The sequence below is a fragment of the Rhinoraja longicauda genome, chromosome 20, assembly GCF_053455715.1.
Source record: "Rhinoraja longicauda isolate Sanriku21f chromosome 20, sRhiLon1.1, whole genome shotgun sequence".
NCBI lineage: Eukaryota > Metazoa > Chordata > Chondrichthyes > Rajiformes > Arhynchobatidae > Rhinoraja > Rhinoraja longicauda.
Window position 1 is genome coordinate 9,188,283 of NC_135972.1, and position 23,107 is coordinate 9,211,389.

Below are 23,107 nucleotides of genomic sequence, written 5' to 3' on the forward strand. Positions count from 1 at the left end.
AATAGGCCCTTCGTCCCACCGAGTCCACACTGCCCAGTGATCCCCACACACTAACACCATCCGACACACATTAGTGACGATTTACAATGTTACCAAGCCAATTAACCTACAAACCTGTACGTCTTTGGATTCTGGGAGGAAACCTGAGGTCTGGAGAAAACCCACGCGGTCACGGGGAAAACGTACAAACTCCGCATAGACCGCACTCGCGGTCGGGATCGAACTAGGGTCTCTGGCGCTGGAAGGCAGCAAATCTACCGTTGTGCCACTGTCATTATTTTTTAAAAACATTTCAGATGAAGATGCGGCTTAGAATAAAGGGGAGGCCATTTAAAACTGAGGTGAGAAAAAACTTTTTCATCCAGAGAGTTGTGAATTTGTGGAATTGTCTGCCACAGAGGGCAGTGGAGGCCAAATCACTGGATGGATTTAATGGGGAGAAGGCAGGCACGGGTTATTGATTGGGGACGATCAATCATGATCACAATGAATGGCGGTGCTGGCTCGAAGGGCCTCCTCCTGCACCTATTTTCTATGTTTCTATGTTCTATGAGGCAAATTGTTTTTCCTTTAGAACTCTCTTCTTCAAAAAGTGGCGGATTCTTTAAATATTCTTCAGGCAAAGATGACTAGGTATTTGATAGCAAATATGGTGAACGATTATGATGGGGTGAGAGGAATGTGGACTTAAAGTTACACTCAGGTCTTAGTGAACAGTGAAGCAGTCTTAAAGGGCCCAATCACCTTCTGTGACTAATTTGTGCATTTGCGACAGTATTCCTCATTGGAGACCCTCGGACTACCCTTGATTGGACTTTACTGCACTTTATCTTGTACTAAACGCTATTCACGTTATTCTGTGTATCGTGTATCTGTACACTGTGACTGGCTCGGTTGGAATCATGTATTGTCTTTCCGTTGACTGATTAGCGCGCAACAAAAGCTTTTCACTGTACCCAACCCTAACCCTACCCCTGTTGGTTTCTGGGATTCATCAGCCAATTCATTTGGGAATGTGATCTTGCTAAGTGAAAAGCAACCACTTCCAAATTGGTAACATCAAAATTTTATAAACTGAGAAATACGAAGCAGAATTTGAGACTTAAACAAGGGAGTGGATGATAAAACAACGTTTCCAGGGCTCCAACGTGCTCTGCTCCCAGACACCCATTTCACCCATTCATCCTCAACTGCCAGATCTGCGACTGACACCAGGCAGAATCCACGTGACAATAAAATAAATGTGTAGGAAAGAACTGCAGATGCTGGTTTAAATCGAAGATAGACACAAAATGCTGGAGTAACTCAACGGGACAGGCAGCACCCCTGGAGAGAAGGAATGGGTGAAGAAGGGTCAGTCTCGACCCGAAATGTCCCCCATTCCTTCTCTCCAGAGATGCTGCCTGTCCCCACTGAGTCACTCCAGCATTTTGTGTCTATCTTTATTGACAATAAACAAAACTATTTATCGATATTCATCGCCAGAGAAGACTTACCTTAGCCAGCTGCTCTGCCATTTGCAGTCTCCCGTCTAGTTCTCTGCGGATCTGAGCTGCTTGTTCGTCCGAGTTATCCAGCTACAGGGCAGAACACATCACGGGGTTTAGTGTGGAGAAACGTAAAACGGGGCCGCCGTGGCTGCTAACTTGAACCACAATCCTGGAACGTTGAAAACACCCAGCAAACCAGTCGGCATCTGTTGAGAGTTACTTGACATGGCATCCACTGTTCTGCCTGCAATGCTCTGGCTACGAAAACTGTAACGTCCAGTTTCAGGAACAACTTCTTCCCTACAACCATCAGGTTATAAAACACTCCAACCTCCTAATAAGCTCTGAACTACATAGACCTGGGGGTTTTGTCTTTTTGCACCATTATTGTTTGTTTGTTTTTTTATGTGTGTGTGCATGTGTTTGTGTGTGTGTATATATACATATATACACACATATATATATATACACACACACACACACACACACATATATATATATATATATACACCTATATATGCATAAATACAGACATACATACACACACAATATATATATACTAGACCAAGTGGACTCGTTGGGCCCATTCCTCAGATATAGATATATATATGTGTGCGCGTGTGTGGATGTGGGTGTTAATATATATATATATATATATACTTATATACACACACACACACACCACATATATATATATATATATATATATATATATATATACACACACATATATATATACACACTGAACATTTTTCTCGTTTATTATATTGTTCACAGAGCATTATGTTTACATATTCTGTTGTGCTGCTGCAAGTAAGAATATCATTGTTCTATCTGGAACATGAGTCAATAAAACATTCTTTACTCTTGCGAAGCAAGATATTTGCTGACTGCATTGATGAATTATATTCCACCCTTAAACCTTGTACTTGCACACCCATGGAACACACCGCCACTGTGGTAATGTATTTCACGTTAGCCGTTAACGAAGCTTTGTTCCGTTCAGCGGCGCAGCGGTAAAGTTGCTGCCTGTCAGCGCCAGAGACTGGACGATCGTTTCGCTGAACACCTTCACTCAGACCGCCTGAATCTACCTGATCTCCCGGTTGCTAAATACTTTAATTCTCCTTCCCGTTCCCACACAGACCTTTCTGTCCTAGGTCTCCTCCATTGTCAGCGTGAGGCTAAACGCAAATTAGAGCAACAGCATCTCATATTTCACTTGGGCAGCTTGAAGGGTCTCGACCCGAAACGTCACCCATTCCTTCTCTCCCGAGATGCTGCCTGACCTGCTGAGTTACTCCAGCATTTTGTGAATAATTGCAATCCAGTGGTATGAGTATTGATTTCTCTCACTTCAGGTAGCCCCGGCATTCCTTCTCTCTCTATCCCTCCCCCACCCAAGTCGCACTAGCTTCTCATTTTCACCCAACAAACAGCTAACAGTGGCCTGTCTCCTTTATCATCGTTACTTTTTTGCATATCTTTCATTCATTGTTCTTTATCTCTCTACATCACCGTCTATATCTCTGATTTCCCTTCTCCCTAACTATTCTGAAGACGGGTCTCAACCTGAAACGTCACCTATTCCTTCGCTCCAGAGATGCTGCCTGTCCCGCTGAGTTACTCCAGCTTTTTGTGTCTGTCTTTTGTTTGGACACACCGTCCTCTCACTCCCACTGTTAGAGTAGATGCAGTTGCCCAAGATCGCCACTTCATGGTTTCTGCCAGTTTTTGTAGTGGCATCCAGATGGCAGAGCTGTAAGGTGTAGCAGGGCTGCACGGTGGCGCAGCGGTAGAGTTACTGCCTTACAGCGCCAGAAACCCGGGATCGATCCTGACTACGGGTGCTATCTGCACGGAGTTTGTACATTCTCCCCGTGACCTGCCTGGGTTTTCTCAACGTGCTCCTGTTTTCTCCCACACTCCAAAGGCGTGTGGGTTTGTAAGTTAATTGGTAATCGGTAAAAATCGTAAATTATCTCTAGTGTGTAGGATTGTGTAATGGACAGGGTGATCGCTGGTCGGCGCGGACTCGGTGGGTCGAAGGGCCTTTTTCCATGATGTATCTCGAAAGTCTAAAGACCATGTTCCTCTAAACAAGAACAGGTTTCAGCCTCTCATTGATTTGAAAGTACTCAGCTTTTCTATATTTTTTTGCCAACATTTATTGACCTCGCATTTTGCCACATTATATTCCATCTGCTATGTCTTCGCCCATTCTTTAGCCCATTTATGTCCCATCCAACCCTCTCTGCATCCACCTCATGACCGACATTGGTGGTAAGTATGGTATCGTTATTCAAATTGTGCACTTTATCCTCAAATCCCCATGGAAACAGGTTAGTTTGGAGCAGGAATATCCTTGAGACGTTCGAAAATCAGATGCACTCCTTCTGTTTTACGATTTCATAGACTCATAGCCATAGAGTGAAACAGTGTGAAAACAACCCCCTTGGCCCAACTTGCCCACACCGGCTAACATGTCCCAGCTACACTAGTCCCACCTGCCCTCGTTTGGCCTATATCCCCCCAATACCTGTCCCGTCCATGTACTTGTCTAACTGTTTCTTAAACGCTGGGATAATCCCTACCTCAACTACCTCCTCTGGCAGCTTGTTCCGTACACCCACCACCCTTTGTGTGAAAAAAGTTACCGCTCAGGTTCCTATTAAATCTTTTCCCCTTCACCTTAAACCTATGCCGTCTGGCCCTCGATTCACCGACTCTGGACAAGAGACTGTGCATCGACACGATCTATTCCTGTCATTATTTTATGCTTCTTTATAATATCATCCCTCATCCTCCTGCACTCTATCGATTAGGGACCCAGCCTATTCAACCTTTCCCTATTGTCTTTCACAATGTGCACCTTATCCCCAAATCCCCCCCAGGAACAGTTAAACCTGGAGCAGGTTTGTTGTACAAATTGTTGTACGATTTCACAAAGCCTCTCTCCTTTTCTTTGTGCTTCTGGAATGGTGAACCATGTTGTGTATCATGGCAATCTCCCCGTGATAATAAAGTCAAGATGGACGTTTTGGCGAGTTTCAATGAAAAGGCCACTTCAATGACGTGTAATTCTTTCCGTCCGCTTCATGGTTGGTGGCATCGCTGTTCGGAGCAAACATAGTCCACATCTTGCCACAACCCGCACACCCTGAACATGCATCACTAGCCTTCATGAGGAGTTTATTCCTCATTCCTCAACCGGCCCCTAGTTACAATTCATTTGCGCCTCGCTCTCCTGAGGAACCTTCCGCAACATGAATAATGGTGTTGATATGCAAATTCTCTCAGAGTAAACACCAACACAGATGTGAACCGGAGGGTTAATGAGCATCAAGGGTCCACTGTGGTCTGATGATCATCCTTCCAGCAATTAAGCTTCACTAAAGAAACTGACATCCAGGGCATTAAATGCTTGTCTGAGGAATTGTGTGAACATTTAACATGACCCTGGACTGAAACAAATGTAAATATCTATAATGATGTGTGAATTTTAAAGATTTCAGAAAACAATAAGTCACGGATATTATTTGCAAAGATTTGTTCTCCTTTATTTTAGTTTAGTTTAGTTTGGTGACACAGCGTGGAAACAGGACTTTCGGCCCATCGAGTCCGCGCTGAACAGCGATCCCTGCACACTAACACTATCCTACACACACTCGGGACAATGTACAACTCTTACCCAAGCCAACAAATCTGTACGTACTTGGAGGGCGGGAGGAAACCGGAGATCCCGGAGAAAACCCTCGCAGGTCATGGGGAGAACATACAAATTCCGTACAGACAAGCACTGGTAGTCAGGATTGGACCCGGGTCTCTGGCGCTGTAAGGCAGCAACCGTGCGCCACCGTGCCGATGGAAGAAACGTTCTGTGGGAAGGAACTGCAGATGCTGGTTTATACAGAAGATAGACACAAAGCTCTGGAGTAACTCAGCGGGTCAGGCAGCATTTCTGGAGAAAAGGAATAGGTGACGTTTTGGGTCGGGATTCTTCAGATACTCTGGGGTTTTTTCTTCTCAAATCCCATCCCCTTTCTCCCAATATAATCCTTCTTCCTCAGTTTCTTTGACCAGCCTCTTGTTGGTTTGTTCTAGTTTTTAGAGATGCCTGTGGCAATGTTCTTTGTCTAGTTTTAGTTTTTAGTTTAGGTTTGGAGGTACAGTGTGGAAACAGGCCCTTCAGCTGACCAGCGATCATCCCGTACCCAATAATTCTATCCTACACACTGGGACAAATGGATAGAAGCCAATTAACCTACATACCTGCACGTCTTTGGAATGCGGGAGGAAACCGGAGCGCCCGGAGAAAACCGACATGGTCAAAGCGAGAACGTGCAAACTCCGTACAGACAGCCACCCATGGCCAGGATCGAACCCAGGTTTCTGGTGCTGTAAGGCAATAGCGCTACCACGGTGCCAGAGTGCCATGCAAAGTTGTGAACTACATTTAACACCACTGACTAAATACTACACCATTGTGAAATATTTAGATTATTTTTAAAGCCGGCATTTGTCGGGAATCTAGTCCCATCTGCTTGCTCAAACATAAACCTGCATTTATGTGGGTGCAGGTGTTAAATATTTATAGTGGCGCATCAATCACCCATCAGACTAAAGTGACAAACTATTTGTTTTGGAATAAGGTTATTGTTCAACATATGAAATGATAATTTCTGGTTAGCCTTGAAACATACAGAATGTATCAATGAATTTGAAACCCCTACGAACTCTGAAACATTCCATTCGTGGTGGGAAAACTGCCACCAAAATATCAGAGATAGAGTATAGCATCGAACACGTGCGAAATATAGCTAAAATAAATCACATTTATGTTATATTGCTTCAGTTAAAGTGCCGGAGTCCCGGGTTCGATCCCGACTATGGGTGCTGTCTGTATGGTTCGTACCTTCTCCCCATGACCGCGTGGGTTTTCTCCGAGATCTTCGGTTTCCTCCCACACTCCAAAGGCGAACTTTAAACTCCAAAGTTTGTATTTTAATTAGCTTGGAGTATGTGTAAATTGTCCCTAGTTTGTGTTGGATAGTGTTAATGTGCAGGGGTCGCTGGTCGGCGCGGACTTGATGGGCCGAAGGGCCTGTTTCCGCACTCTATCTCTAAACTAAGTTAAGACAGATTAACAACTTTGTCACTGTAAACTAAAATATGAATTGTTTTCAAACACACAAATCGTAGTTCTATTAAAAATAATTCTGTTAAACTTCATTCAAAAGGTAACATACCTAGAGAGTATTTCATGTTTCGTGTACATGTCCAATTCTTTGAAGTATGGGCCTTTCACAAAAAAAAAGACGCAAAGTGCTGGAGTAACTCAACAGGTCAGTCAGCATTGTTGGAGAACATGGATGGATGATGTTTCGGGTCGGGTGGTCTGAAGAAGGGCCCCAAGCTGAAACTGTAAACCAGCATCTGCACTTCTATGTTTCTAGTTCTTTCACGTATACTTAGGGAGGAAGTGACCTTATACGGTGAAGCCAGAGGCAACCAAAAGGAGAAGGTTATTGAAAGCGAAGATAGACGCAAAATGCTAGAATAACACAGCAGGTCAGGCAGCATCTCTAGGGAAAAGGAATAGGTGACATTTCGGGTTGACCTGAAACATCACCTATTTATTCCTTCTCTTCAGAGATGGCTGCCTGTCCCCGCTGAGTTACTCCAGCGTTTTGTATTTATCTTCGGTGTAAACCAGCATCTGCAGTTCCTTCCCACACAGGTTGTTGAAAGAGATTTCTCTATGACTTGAATGCTAACATTTCTCAGAAGTGACGGGATGGCATAGGATGAAGAAGGCAATTCCACCCACCCACCCGCGAGTCAACAAAAGATCTACGCCACAAAATTCATTCCCCGCTAATCTCGTATATCTCCCCCCTTCACACCGCCATTCCTACTTTCAGGCCATCCGACAACCAGGAGCACAAGTCCCAAGACAATACCACCACGGAGAAAGTACTACAGATGGAGGAAATACTGCGTGGATCTTTTGTGACTTTCACATGAAAAGCTAACATTGTCTCCAATGACTTCTAGGTACTTGGCTTGAATAATGGAATCATAGCAACAGTCATCACTATGGCAGCATCCCAGCGTTTATGGGGTTTACTTCAGATTTCCAGCATCTATATATATTTTTTAATTTTCTGCCCAAACTGCCCCTTTAGGATGAGGTTTATTATTGTTACGTGTACCGAGGTGCAGTAAAAAGCCTTCTTTGAATGCTACGCAAGCAGATCAGATATATCATCTATATACTAAAACTCTCGTTTGTTATCTTGTTTGTGACTGAACTTCAGCCAAAACGATACAAGGTAGCGTGTCATTTTTAGGCCCACTTCACTCACCATTGTCACTTTAGTGATAATGCAAGTAGTTTTATTGAAATCGATGTTATATTTTTTAAGTTATTCACATTTTTAACTTTAATAGGAGGGGAGGGGAAGGGGAGGAGGGAGGGGGGAGTGGGGGAGAAGGGAGAGGGGGTTGAGGAGAGAGGGGAAGGGGGGGAGGACAGGGTGCTGGACTAATGCAGGAGAGGTTTGGGCCCAACGGGTCCACTTGGTCTAGTACATAGATAAAATCTGTTCAAACTCAAGTACAATAGATAGATAGAGCAAAGGGTGAAATTACAGAGTGCAGAATATAGTTCTCAGCATTGTAGCACATCGGCTCCATAGACAAAGCTCCAAGATCCACACGTTTATAAGTTCATAAGTCAAAGGAGCAGAATTAGGCCATTCGGCCCATCGAGTCTAGTCCGCCATTCAATCATGGCTGATCTATCTCTCCCTCTCAACCCCTTTCTCCTGCCTTCTACCCAGAACCTTTGACACCCTTACTAATCAAGAATCTGTCAATCTCCACCGTAAAAATCCTGACAGAGTTTGTACGTTCTCCCTGTGGCCCCGTGGGTTTTCCCCAGGAACTCCTGTTTCCTCCCACACTCCAAGGAATTGCAGGTTTGAAGGTTAATTGGCTTTGGGATAAATTGTAATTTGTCCCTCGTGTGAAGGATAGCGCTATGGTACGGGAATCGCTGGTTGGTGCGGACATTACATAGAAAATAGGTGCAGGAGGAGGCCATTTGGCCCTTCGAGCAAGCCCTGAACCAGGACATGGTGGACTGAATGGCCTGTTTCTGCGCTGTACTAAACTAAACTAAACTAAATTCAATTGCGGGCCGCAGCACCTTTTAGTTTCATGTTCTGATAAATTTGATCGCATTCCAGGTCCTAAGTAATCCAAAATGCAAAATATACACATGATCTGGACTTAAGCACCACATTTCAATAGCACCATATTCTTAAACTGTGGCCCCTGGTTCTGGACCCCCAACATTGGGAACATGTTTCAATAGACAATAGACAATAGGTGCAGGAGTAGGCCATTCAGCCCTTCGAGCCAGCACCGCCATTCAATGCGATCATGGCTGATCACTCTCAATCAGTACCCCGTTCCTGCCTTCTCCCCATACCCCCTCACTCCGCTATCCTTAAGAGCTCTATCCAGCTCTCTCTTGAAAGCATCCAACGAACTGGCCTCCACTGCCTTCTGAGGCAGAGAATTCCACACCTTCACCACTCTCTGACTGAAAAAGTTCTTCCTCATCTCCGTTCTAAATGGCCTACCCCTTATTCTTAAACTGTGGCCCCTTGTTCTGGACTCCCCCAACATTGGGAACATGTTTCCTGCCTCTAATGTGTCCAATCCCCTAATTATCTTATATGTTTCAATAAGATCCCCCCTCATCCTTCTAAATTCCAGTGTATACAAGCCCAATCGCTCCAGCCTTTCAACATACGACAGTCCCGCCATTCCGGGAATTAACCTAGTGAACCTAAGCTGCACGCCCTCCATAGCAAGAATATCCTTCCTCAAATTTGGAGACCAAAACTGCACACAGTACTCCAGGTGCGGTCTCACCAGGGCCCGGTACAACTGTAGAAGGACCTCTTTGCTCCTATACTCAACTCCTCTTGTTACGAAGGCCAACATTCCATTGGCTTTCTTCACTGCCTGCTGTACCTGCATGCTTCCTTTCATTGACTGATGCACTAGGACACCCAGATCTTGTTGAACTCCCCCTCCTCCTAACTTGACACCATTCAGATAATAATCTGCCTTTCTATTCTTACTTCCAAAAGTTAGGAAAAGGGGACGTTTCCTCCCTCTAACGTGTCCAACCCCTTAATAATCTTATATGTTTCGATAAGATCTCCTCTCATCCTTCTAAATTCCAGTGTATACAAGCCTAGTCGTTCCAGTCCTTCAACATATGACAGTCCCGCCATTCCGGGAATTAACCTAGTAAACCTACGCCCTCACCTGCAAGAATATCCTTCCTCAAATTTGGAGACCAAAACTGCACACGGTCTCACTGGGGCCCTGCACAACTGCAGAAGGTCCTCTTGTTATGAAGGCCAACATTCCATTGGCTTTCTTCACTGCCTGCTGTACCTGCATGTTTCCTTTCAGTGACTGATGCACTAGGACACCCAGATCGTGTTGTACGTCCCCTTTTCCTAACTTGACACCATTCAGATAATACTCTGCCTTCCTATTCTTACCACCAAAGTGGATAACCTCACATTTCATAGAATTATAGTCCATGGGTGCAGCACAGAAATGGACCATTCACCCCAATGTCAATTTTTATGTTCTTGTATGGAAACAATTTTTTAACTACAACAGTCGGAAAGTAATTTTCCGACCACTTGATAGAATGAATAACCTCAACTGAAAAGCAGTTCATATGTGCCATATCATGACTAAAGACCATAAATTCACGTTCTAGGAACAGAATGAGGCCATTCAGCCCATCAAGTCCACTCCGCTATTCAATCATGGCCGATCTATCTTTCCCTCTCAACCCCATTCTCCTGCCTTCTCCCCATAGCCCCTGACACCCCTACTAATCAAAGTCTCGTTCCTAAGTGTTTCTGTTCGATAATCGTCAGAGGGAATAAGAAACACACAGATGATTTTGCTGAAGAGTGCAACCAGCATCTCTTCTTGTATAATTTGTATGTGCCATGCATCTGTAGCGTAGTTACGTTAAGTTGCCAACAAATAAAAAGTCCATTGAAACAAACAGCTGGTGGCCTGGATTTGGAAAGCAAGACAATCGTCTGAAAATCTACGTACAATGGTGTCACAAATGGTGACATTTCAACAGGTTGTTTAACGTCATCCAGAGTGTGAACACACTGAGTAGCTGGCAAAGATCACGGAGCATGGCCCAGAATCAAAAAGTACTGATCTCATCCATGTAAATCTGGCCTTTGAGATCTTTTGACTCAGATCTTTCGACGCAAGTCAGAAGCAATATTTTACCATGTATCGCGTCTTTTTCTAATTCTTTCAACAAAGCCGACACTCCAATTCTCCAAACGGGCTGCAGAATTACGTTGCAAGTTGCAGAATCACACGTTCATTCATTAAGGCTCTTTTCTTCTCATTATTTCACAGGACACAAATGTATCTAATGTATTTCATGCTATCCTTCCTGAGTGCAACACAATGAAGGATTCAGGGCGGCACTGTGGCGCAGCGGTAGAGTTGCTGCCTTACAGCGCCAGAGACCCTGGTTCGATCCCGACTATGGGTGCTGTCTGTATGGAGTTTGCACATTTTCCCCGTGACCGCTTGGGTTTTCTCCGGGTGCTCCGGTTTATTTGGCTTCTATAATTTGGCCCTGTTGTGGCTAGCACAATGAATATACGCCCGACATCTTGTAAGAAGATTTTATTACTGATCCTTCACCAGGAAACTTCTAGAAGGTCACCTGACCTCAGTCACAAGGCACCAGCCCATTGGCCCTAGAAGGTCACCTGACCTCAGTCACAAGGCACAAGCCCATTGGCCAGCTTCTGCTCTTGGCCTCAAGGGGGCACTGGCATTTACATTACATATACATCACATCTCCCCCTTTACTTTAATTACATCACATTTCCCACTTTACTTTACTTACATCACATCTCCCCCTTCAACGTTGGGGTCAAAACTAATAACTCGAGGCTTTAATCAATTTAATGTGGATGAAACACCACAAATAACACAATGCTCTTCAAACTACAAAACTATCAATTTTACATAACAAGCCGTGCCGGGGGTTTGGACAATCGCCCACTTCTCGTGCAAGTTGTATTTCCAACCCGTTCTGTGTGGTATTTATGTTGTATGCGTGTGTGGTTTGGCACGCTTTGAGCCGGTTCCTCCACCACAGGACCTTGTGATGCGGCCTGTGACAGTCCTCTTGAATCTGGGAGACTAGCTCCTTCTAGGAGAGGGGCTCGTCCTAGTGGGAGAGTGCTCGCGCTGGTCTGCTGCGTGTTGCCAGGGCAGTGCTCAGCTGCTTCGTGCGCAGGTCGTATGTCCTTCCTGTTTCTGTGGAACTCAGTACCGCTCGGTGTAGAGATGACGTAGCTCCGAGGGGACAGGTTTTCTCTTGCAATGCGGCCACGTTGCCACTCGGTTGGTTTGGCACGAAACCACACCTGTTGTTGTTGTTCCAGGTGCGTCAGTGGCTTGCGCTTGCCTTCTCATTGAAGTATGCTGCCTGCTTTTCTTGCCGGACGACCAGTTGTGGTAGGATGGAACTATTGTGTTGGTGATCGCCGGTCAGCTCGCACTCAGTGGTCCGAAGGGCCTGTTTCCGTGCTGTATTTCAGAACAATACTGAACTTTATTGTCATTCGGTACCGAGATACCGAACAAAATTACATTTCCAGCAGTCACAGAACACAACAAAAAAGAAAAGAACACAGGACACACGACCCCAACACAAACATCCATCACAGTGACTACAAACACCCCCTCACTGTGATGGAAGGCAACAAAACTTCCACTCTCTTCCCCCCACGCCCACGGACAGGCAGCTCGACCCCTACCGAGGCAACCGATAGGGGTCGAGCACAGCCCCCGCAAGGGGATGGAAGGCCCCGCAGCCGAGCCGCACCGGGCACTGAAACGTCCCGCGGCCGAGCCGCGCCGGCGATGTTAAGTCCAGCGACCGAGCCGCGCCGGGCGATGGAAGGCCCCGCGGCTGAGCTGCACCGGGCGCTGCTAAGTCCCGCGGCCGAGCCGCGCCGGCGATGTTAAGTGCAGCGACCGAGCCGCGCCAGGCGATGGAAGGCCCCACAGCTGAGCCGCTGAACCGTCCCGCGGCCGAGCCGCACCAAGCGATGGAAGGCCCCGCGGCCGCGCCGGGCGCTGAACCGTTCCGCGGCTGAGCTGCGCCGGGCGATGGAAAGCCCCGCGGCCGAGCCGCACCGAGCGCTGAAACGTCCCGGGGCCGTACCGGGCGATGGAAGGCCCCGCGGCCGAGCCGCACCGGGCACTGTTAGGTCCCACGGCCGAGCCGCGCCGGCGATGTTAAGTCCAGAGGCCGAGCCGCGCCGGGCGATGGAAGGCCCTGTGGGCGATGGAAGGCCCCGCGGCCGAGCCGCGCCCCGGGGATTCCACGCTGTATTTCCAGTTAGACAGGTACATGGATAGGACCGGTTTGGATATGGACCAAGCGCAGGCAGGTGGGACTAGTGCAGCTGGGACATTTTGGCCAGTTTGGGCAAGTTGGGCCGAAGGGCCTGTTTCCACACTGTATCACTCTATGATTCTAAGTGTGATATCCAAACTCACTCACTGAAATCTCTGGCAAGTCACCATTCAAAATGGAGACGGAGCATCCTGGAAAGCAATGGCCACCTTAACTCTATAACAGGCAAGGCAAAGCTAAGCATCAATGAGAGAGAGTATACATGCTGGTCCAAAACATCTACCCACACATTAGCGGAGGAGTTGTTGCCTCACAGCGCCAGAGACACGGCTTCTATCCTGACTACGGGCGCTGTCTGCATGGAGTTTGTACGTTCTCCCCGTGACCCGCGTGGGTTTTCTCCAAGATCTTCAGTTTCCTCCAACACTCAGACGTACAGGTTTATATGTCTTGATATAATTGGTTTGATGTAATTGTCAGTGTGGGTAGGATAGTGTAAGCGGGTGGGGATCGCCGGTCGTTGCAGGCTCGGTGTTTCCGAGCTGTATCTCTAAACTAAACTAAACATCTGATTTGGCATCCCTTGCTCCCAATCACTGTAAGATTTGAGAAGTTTTCCCTCATTCTGAAAGCAACACCAAACCAAAGAGCTGCAGTTTGGACATTTTAAACGGGAGACTGGGGCTGATAGTGGAGAAAGGCTGCGGTCAGTTTACCAAGGGATGTCACAATCTGTGGGTCCTAAAATGGCCGCAGGACCTCGTGACCAGCCACAAGAGCAAAAACCTTACAGCCCAGTCTCTAGGTTTCTGCAAAGCCACGGCCAGAACAATGGATGGGTATTGGCCATGCAGAAACCTGCAAAACCAGGTCGAAGTCCAGACACTGGGGCGCTGACATCAGCATACTCACAATGCCCCAAGCCGACCTACACAGTTAATCTCGTTAAGGGGGCACAATAGCCCATAGAAAACTACCTGGTAGGTGATGGGAAACCAGTTAAACTCATCACCTCGCAACGAAATACCAATTAACACCGTCTGGCCATCCCCGGTACCCCCCGGACATAAGCGCAGATCAGAGAGAAAACTCATACATATCTTTTAAACAAAGGGATCCCAAGATCTGGCGGGAGATAGGACGGGTCAGAATAGTATAACTGGCCACGACTTTTGGGTTTTAAACTCAAGTCAAACGGATGCAGGAGGAAGAAAAGACAGGCAAGAAGAAGCAAAGTGCAAGAGAGAGGAACCGGCACGCAACTCGAGAAGAAATACTGCAAGAAAACCTGCAAGGAACGCAAGAAACGGAAGGAAGAAACTCAGGGGACAAGCACGACCCTCACGGAAAGCAGCGGAGAAGCAGCACGAACAGCCAGTAACCCCAGTAATAGCCCCATGGTGAACATGTACCCCGATCCTGCATATCCTGGACATAGTTTAGTGTAGAGGGGAGGGTGGTTTGAATAAACGTGGGTGTGTAAAGGAATATGTGTTGGTCAATTTTGCGATGTGTCGTACGTTCCCCATCTTACAGTCGTGTATATGTCTTGAAGAACTGTGCGTTTTAGAATTCAGAGTAAAAGGTATTCATGTATATGTCTTGTAGAACTGTGCGTTTTATGATTCACAGTCAAAAGTATTCATGTAATTCGGTATGTGTCTTATAGATATGTCTTATAGAACTGTATAAGTATTCATGGACAATAGTCCCAAGCGCTCAATAAAAGCCTTTTCCATTTAAACCCTGGTCTTCAAATCTGGTCTGGTTGAATTTTTCTGCACTATAAACGCTCCTGCATCTAAGTCCAGTGTCTAGAACCGTAGGGGGTGAGTGGGTCGAACCACTCACGGGGAACCAGTGTGCGCGGCCTGGTCAAGGGATCAGAGCAAGGCACGGGGACCTTAGGTCGGGCGAAAGCTCGGCGCAGAAACCCCTTACAGATAATGGCGACCACGAAGGGACACTGGCAGCAGGATGATAGTGTACCAGAAAAGGATTTTAAAACTAGGGATGTAATGGACGAGCGCATTGCGGACTATGTTTTTAGCAAGGTGAATATCACCAAACAATGGATGTGTGGTTTGTTAGAGGACAAGCGCCCACTGGATGCAACGATCCGGTGGACGGCCAGTAAAGCCCACAAGAAATCTGTAGAAAAGGCGGTCTGGCTGACCTGCTATAAAAAGCAGGTCCAGCTTTTGGACCGCGTGGTTGTGGCACAGGCAGCCCAGATCAGGGACCTTCAGGAGAAGGTAGAGGAGAAGGCTGCGGGTGGGAACCAATTGATTGAGGCTCTGGACTCTTTAAACAAGGAGCGCCGGGTCGTGACCAACCGCCACAAGGCCAGGGTAGAGCTGATGGAGTGCCAGATCACTGAGGCTATGCGCAGTAAGGGCAAGCTCAGGGAGCAGTGCGCTTCCCTGAGCCGCCAGCTGGTGACCCAGGAAGAAAACCTCAAGGGGGTTAGGGCAGCCTACAAGATGGTTTTGGAGGACAGGTCGGAAGGGGCCGAACACGGGGCCTGCCTGCAGGAGATAGAGGGTCTGCGGAGTGCTTTAAATAAAGCAAGCGGGCTGGTCTATCTAATGAACCCCCCAGCGAGCCAGTCGCAGGCGGTTGCGAAGGTCCCGGTTCCGGTCCCCAGAAAGACCGTGGTGTCTTCAGCCCCCAGACTCCGTGATCCCCCTAGCTACGAGGCATCCTGGGAAAGGGGTAGTGTAGGGGAGAGAGAGAGAGAGAGAGGAGCTCCCGGTCGAGGACTCGGCACCGGCGCCCATGTGCCCGGTCCTGGAAACCAGACGGGGACCCACCGCGCTGAATGGGGACGCCGGACCCATTCAGAGCGAGATCGTGGTGCCCCACAGCTCCCAGCAGTTAAGAGCTATGATCGGGTATGTTGCAAAATTGTCCGAATCAGGGGACCCTTCGCTGCATTTCAGGGAGATAGAGCAAACCGCTGCAATCAACGGTTGCGACGAGGGAGAACGGGCAAAATTGTTGCTGTTCTCCCTGGACAGCTCGATCCTCCAATGCCTCTCAGATGAAAGTAAAAGAGGGACCAGGACCTACGATCTCCTACGGGACGAGGTCCTGGAAGTCTTGGGGATGGGCGATGAGGGTCCATTTGCCCGATTAGGGAAGATCCTCCAGATGGAGGGAGAACCCCCAAGGGTTTTTGCGGCGCGACTGTGGACAGTGTATCAGAGCAGCTGCCCGCACGTCCCCGCGCGGGATGTCCTGGTCGGGAATGGGAGAGCCCAATGGCTCCGATGTTTGGCAGCCGTCAGGGAGCAGGCGAAAGCCTGGTTTGATCCCACAAATAGCACGGAGGAGGCGGTTTTGGACCGTCTCACGGTAGGGTATAGAAACATCCGGAGTACGTCTACCCGACTCGTAAAAGGGAAGGTGCACGTGGCGGAAGCTACTACACCGGCCCAAAAGGGGTGGCGACAGGAGGGTAACCCTACCGCACAGTCCAAGTGTTTCAGGTGCGGTAAGGTGGGGCACTGGCGGAAGGATTGCAGGGTCCACACCAAGGAAGATAGGGTTGGCACCACCCTGCGCGCCGATGTCCCAGTTAAGCCCGAGATCATCGAAACGATGATCGAGGTGATGCGGTCCCTCATGACCGCACAGGGGAAGGTGGCAGTCGCTACCGGCTCCCCGGGTGGGGGGGGGGGGCACTGGACATTCCCCAATGACATCAGCCCGCGCAGCCCGCCTATCTGTGTCCTCTCCGCTACGATGCGTGGAAGAGGCCGCTTGTGGAGATGGTAGTGGAGAGGCAAAGGGGCAATTACCTGTTGGACACGGGGGCTTCATGCACCGTGGTCCACACGGAGGAACCCTTTGACTCTCCCCTGTCCACAGGGGTCCCTTTCGCACTGGCGGGGTTCACAGGGAAGGAACAGGCTGGCGCGCGTTCCATCCCGCTGTCCATTCACTTGGGAGCACTCCATACCACATGGGAGTGTATCCTGATGAAGTGGACAGAAGGGGGTGGGAAGGGGATTAGGGGAAAAGAGGGGAAAGGGACTCTGTGCACCATGAAGCCGCCCGAGGGTTACGACATCGAGCGCATGGTGGCGGAGGTCCCGGCCGAACTGCAAGAGTGTGTGGGGAACAACCTGAACGCGTTTGTGACCCACAAACACGATTGTGGTAGGGTAGGTAGTTATAAGCCTGGAGCACAGGGGTCAAGCACAGGGGCCAGCCCTGTGAGTGGGGACTCACAGCCAAGGATGAGGCAGGTCACGCAGACAGGCAAGGTTGCCTGCGTGAGGGGGAAGGACATTCTCCAGGAATGGAGAGTCTCGCGTTTTGGGTGGGATTCAGATGAGGAAGAGCCTGATCAGCTCGACCAGGGGCTGGATCCCATTACGGAGGAAGAGGAGTCGGAGGGGGACGACAGTAACGTCCCCGACTCAAGCACCAGGAAGGCGGGGGTAGCGGGCGAAGGCTCACCACCTGTAGGTACAGGCAGGGTGAGGCCGGATGCCGCGGGTATATCCAGCACCAAGGGGGCAGAGCTGGATGAGGAGGGGCCAGGGTCGGCAGCTGCGGGGAGTACCCGAGCTGCGACACGGCAGGAACCAGTCCTCAGCCAGGCTTTCCAGGGGGCAGTGTCTAAGGTGACTCTCCGTAGGTCTAGCAGGGAACCCCAACGTAGAAAGTTTTGGCCAGAGGTCAATCACGCCCCGAGGTACCGGAGCCAAGTGAGGAGGAGGGAGCTAACGTTTCAGAGGAGGTTTAGCCCCCGCCAGGCAGCGACAGGGTGCGGAGGATCAAAGGTGGGAGACAGCGTGGTGCAGCCGCAGGAGACGACCCGCTGCAGCCCTGACAGGGATTAGCTGAGCCGCCCGGGGAGGGCGGCGCTGTATTATATTTTAGATTAGATAAGGATAAGGATAAAGTAAGATAGATAAGGATAAGTAATTTAGATAAGTTTGTGGGGATAGTTTATAGTTTTAGATAAAGTTGATGCGTCCAGGATGTGTGGGTGTGGGGTGCAGGCTGGGGGTCAAGAGACCCGCCCGCAGAGGCGTTAACAAAGCCAAGCGCTCCCCAAGAGGCTGGCTATACCATATTTTATCTGTTTTCTGGAGTGGAAGGAGGCACTCGTATGGTGGATCGTTGCCACGGCGATCGGATGTGGGTGGGCCTATCGGGGCCGCACCAAGGACATCATCATTTACGGCTGCTCCGGGGACACGGCTCCCATCGCGACCGATGGGACTGGAAGGAGAGAAGCGGAGGAGACCGCAGTTCTGCATCTAAGTCCAGTGTCTAGAACCGTAAGGGGTGAGTGGGTCGAACCACTCACGGGGAACCAGTGTGCGCGGCCTGGTCAAGGGATCAGAGCAAAGCACGGGGACCTTAGGTCGGGCGAAAGCTCGGCGCAGAAACCCCTTACATCACACCTACAGTCAAATGGTTCAATGGATCAACGGTCCTTTATTGTCAGGTGTACAGAGGTACAGTGAAATTTGATTTACCATGCAGTCATACCAAAAAAAACAAGATACAAAACATAAACAGCCCCCACAGCGGCGTGCGAGAATCCCCAGGGCACACGGTATAAGCTGAGACCCACAGCCATCAGTCCAATGTCCGGGCCACACACACACAAGCTCCTTCACCGTGATGTGACCAGAGTTGTACCGATCGCTGTCACTCTCTCTCTGCAGTCCCTGTCCGCCCGAACAGTCAGAAAGCCGTCCGCACTCGCGCCAGACTCCGGGATGTCCTCATGGAGCCGCGTCCCCGGAAAACACCAAGACCACCGCACTCACGGCACTCCCTCCGAGTCCCCGCCAGCGCAGGCAGCACGGCCATCTTGTTTTTTGGCGACCCACTGTGATGGAAGGCCAATAGCTTTTAGATTTTAGATTTAGATTTAGAGATACGGCGCGGAAACAGGCCCTTCGGCCCACCGAGTCCGCGCCGACCAGTGATCCCCGCACATTAACACTATCCTACACCCACTAGGGACATTTTTTACATTTACCCAGCCAATTAACCTACAAACCTGTACGTCTTTGGAGTGTGGGAGGAAACCGAAGATCTCGGAGAAAACCCACGCAGGTCACGGGGAGAACGTACAAACTCCGTACAGACGGCGCCCGTAGTCAGGATCGAACCTGAGTCTCCAGCGCTGCATTCGCTGTAAGGCTGCAACTCTACCGCTGCGCCACCGTGCCGCCCTTTTACCCTCTTCCTCCTTCTCCCCGCGGTCCACTAACCCTGTGGCGGTGGATGGATAGCCCGATAAAGGCTCTTCATCCACCCTCAAGCCCACAGAACCGGCGCTATCCCAGTGTATTTAACATGACCACCTGGCTGCTGTCACAATGAATGACTCCAATGACATCTGCCTCAGAAGGCAGTGGAGGCCAATTCTCTGAATACATTCAAGAGAGAGCAAGGTAGAGCTCTTAAGGATGGCGGAGTCAGGGAGTATGGGGAGAAGGCAGGAACGGGGTACTGATTGAGAATGATCAGCCATGATCACATTGAATGGCGGTGCTGGCTCGAAGGGCCGAATGGCCTACTCCTGCACCTATTGTCTATTGTCTATTGTCTATCAACCAAAGGGCGGGAAGCATAATATCACAGCTCTTAATATTGAGTATCCATTGTCATGCCATTGAGTTACAAGAGACGACAAAAATAACCACATGAGGTCGAGAATCCTGGTGCAAGGCCTGGAGGATAATATTGTCTGATCAACATGTGAAGGGTGCGCTGGGTTGATATTATTCTGTCTTATCGGAAAGTGATTTATGAAGGCAAAATATGATAAAAATGGAATGCAGAAATCATTCAACCACGTCTCCTGAAGGCTGTCGCTAATAAGAAATTGGAGGAATAATTGGATTTTCCAGCTCTCTGCCTTGCTATCTGCAAAGAGATGCTCAATTTAGACGAATTGTTCACTTTTTGAATTTTATATCAACGGAACCTTAGGCCCAGACAATAAATCACACACATTTCTCAAATTCAGACAGAAGTCCTGCGGAATCATGAACCAAGGTACCGTGGTCAAATTGGTGAGCATCTTAAATTGATGTTCAGAATTCAAAACCATTGCATAGTCTCAGACAAATGCAACTGAGGAATCTATTAAGCTGAGACATCAACAATGAAGCATATCTTAAGGCAATCAAATCCACAAGACATATTAAACTAAGATATGGAAATCAAATACATAAAACCGAGGTATTAATAACCTGCACTCATTATAGCTGCTTCTATTTTGTTTGCAAGACTTGTTTGATTTTGGACTTCTACAAATGCAAATAAGAGCCTTCGGCCACAAAGACGAGGCAAAAAGACAAAACTAAAATACCCATTAGAGAAACATTTATTATTCTTTACAGGAAATATCCCAATTCTACTTCCTCCCATTGCATGGGAAGCAGCATCAAGCGTTTATCGAGATCACAGCTATAAATTGAACAGTTAGGGCGTGGCAGGGCTGATAGAGGTGCCGCCTCACAGCGCCACAGACCCGGGTTCGATCCCGATCTCGGGCGCTGTGAGTGTGGAATTTGCACGTTCTCCCTGTGACAGCGTTGCGTTTACTCCGGGTGCTCCGGTCTCCTGCCACATCCCGCATCTTCAGGGAGTGGGCGTGCCTGGGTCTCAAAGAGTTTGTGTTGACTTAACATGGATATGCAGGGAATGGAGTACTCAAAGGATAGGCACAAAGTGCTGGAGCAACTCAGCTGGTCAGGTAGCATCTCTGGAGTAAAAAGATGGGTGACTTTTCGGGGTCGGAACCCTTCTTCAGACAGTGGTGAGGGGAACTGGCGGTAGGAAAAGGCCAGAACAAATCAGGGCCGGCAATAGATGAAAAAGGAAGGCCAGAGCCCATAATAGACAATAGACAATAGACAATATGTGCAGGAGGAGGCCATTCGGCCCTTCGCGCCAGCACTGCCATTCAATGTGATCATGGCTGATCATTCTCAATCAGTACCCCGTTCCTGCCTTCTCCCCATACCCCCTGACTCCGCTATCCTTAAGAGCTCTATCCAGCTCTCTCTTGAATGCATTCAGAGAATTGGCCTCCACTGCCTTCTGAGGCAGAGAATTCCACAGATTCACAACTCTCTGACTGAAAAAGTTTTTCCTCATCTCAGTTCTAAATGGCCTACCCCTTATTCTTAAACTGTGGCCCCTTGTTCTGGACTCCCCATTGTTGGCCTATTGGTCCAATAATGGCCCATTGTTGGCTGGGGAAGAGGTGATAATGAAAGGATATGGGGATGCGAACAGTGGAACTAGTAGGACCACTCGGGTGAGGGAGGAGGGGAGGCAGGGAATGCAGGGGTTATTTGAAATTTGAGAAATCAATGTTCGTACCGGTGGGTTGTAAGCTTCCCATGCGAAATATAAGGTGCTGTTCCTCCAATTTACAATTTTCTGAAGAAAGATTCAAACACGAAACATCATTTTCCCCAGAGATGCTGCCTGACCAGCTGAGTTACTCCAGCACTTTGTCTCACTCTTCAGTGTAAACCAGCATCTGCAGTTCCTTCCTACACATCACTGAGTACTCAGAGGACCCGGTTCCCACTGCTGCCGTTCGGATTTTCTGATTCCACACTTCTTGCAAGTTTGAAGGAACTAAAATCTGTCTGTGAAACACTTTCCTCTCACAAAGAAGCAGATGTCATTTGAAGATAGGATGCCAGACTGAGATGCACAGCCTCTAATAGTCAATGGCATTTGGCTCGAGTTTATATTCTCTGATAAGCTTCAGTGTGAGCCACGCGAAGGTCAGTAATAATAGAGCATATCGGGACTGTCACACACAGCTCATTGCCACTGAAGTGTAGTTTTCAGCATAGGACCTATGCAAGCTTCATCCTGTGCTGGTAGATACTGGCGAACCAAACCAACATGAGATACCCTTCCAGCTTCAAATACTGCAGCAAATCAAACTGCAACCCGCCTCCAACATGTCTCTGTGTGTAGGAAAGAACTGCAGATAAACGCAAAAAACTGGATTAACTTAGTGAGTCAGCAGCATCTCTGGAGAAAAGGAACAGGTGACGTTTCGGGTTGAGACCCTTCTTCAGTCTGAAGAAGAGTCTCGACCCAGTTTCAATGCCCTCAGACTCTTTGGCCCTTGGTCTATCTTTAACTGGACTTTACTGGACATGAGTTAGTTTAGTTTAGTGTACCGCGGTACAGTGAAAAGCTTTTGTTGCGTGCTAACCAGTCAGCGGAAAGACCATACATGATTACAATCGAGCCGTGCACAGTGTGCAGATACATGATAAAGGGAATAATATATCATGCAAGATACGGTCCAGTAAAGACCGATTAAAGATAGTGCGAGAGTCTCCAGAGGTAGATGGTAGGTCAGGGCCCCTCTCTGGTTGCGATAGGAACATACAGTTGTCTGATAACATCCGGGAAGAAACAGTCCCTGAATCTGGAGGTATTCGTTTTTACACTTCTGTACCTTGCACTAAACATTATTCCCCTTATCCTCCATCTGTACACTGTGGACAGCTTGATTGTAATCATGCTGACTGGTTAGCACGCAACAAACAAGTTTCTCACTGTACCTTGGTACACGTGACCGAGGAGGTAGTTGAGGCTGGGACTATCCCAACGCTTCAGAAGCAGTTAGACAGATTCATGGATAGGACAGGATTTGAGGGATATGGACCAAATGCTGGCAGGTGGGACGAGTGTAGCTGGGATATGTTGGCCTGTGTGGGCAAGTTGGGTGTGTGTATGTATGTGTGTATATATATGATCTATATATTATATGCGTATTTGTTTGAATGTGTGTACATATATACACACACACACACACACTGAACTTTTTTTTTCTCTCTCGTTTATTATATTGTTTACAGAGTACTATGTTTACATATTCTGTTGTGCTGCTGCAAGTAAGAATTCCATTGTTCTATCTGGGATATTTGACAATAAAACACTCTTGACTCTTGGCTGAAGAAGGGTCTCGACCTGAAACGTCACCCATTCCTTCTCTCCAGAGATCATGCCTGTCCCGCTGAGATCCTCCAGCATTTTGTGTCTACTCTATGCCGGGCCATCAGGGAAACATCAGGAG

The 23,107-nt window shown here is 48.3% G+C and overlaps 1 protein-coding gene across 9 annotated transcripts in view; it reads right to left on the minus strand.

The window, feature by feature from the left end:
- cadps2 (Ca++-dependent secretion activator 2) overlaps positions 1 to 23,107 on the minus strand; it is a 454,296-nt gene that overhangs the window by 260,853 nt on the left and 170,336 nt on the right. For all 9 annotated transcript variants that reach the window (XM_078416922.1, XM_078416921.1, XM_078416924.1 and 6 more), the window contains one exon: positions 1,497 to 1,577. In XM_078416922.1, coding sequence (XP_078273048.1) covers positions 1,497 to 1,577 — 81 coding nt within the window. The remainder of the gene's footprint in view (positions 1 to 1,496; positions 1,578 to 23,107) is intronic.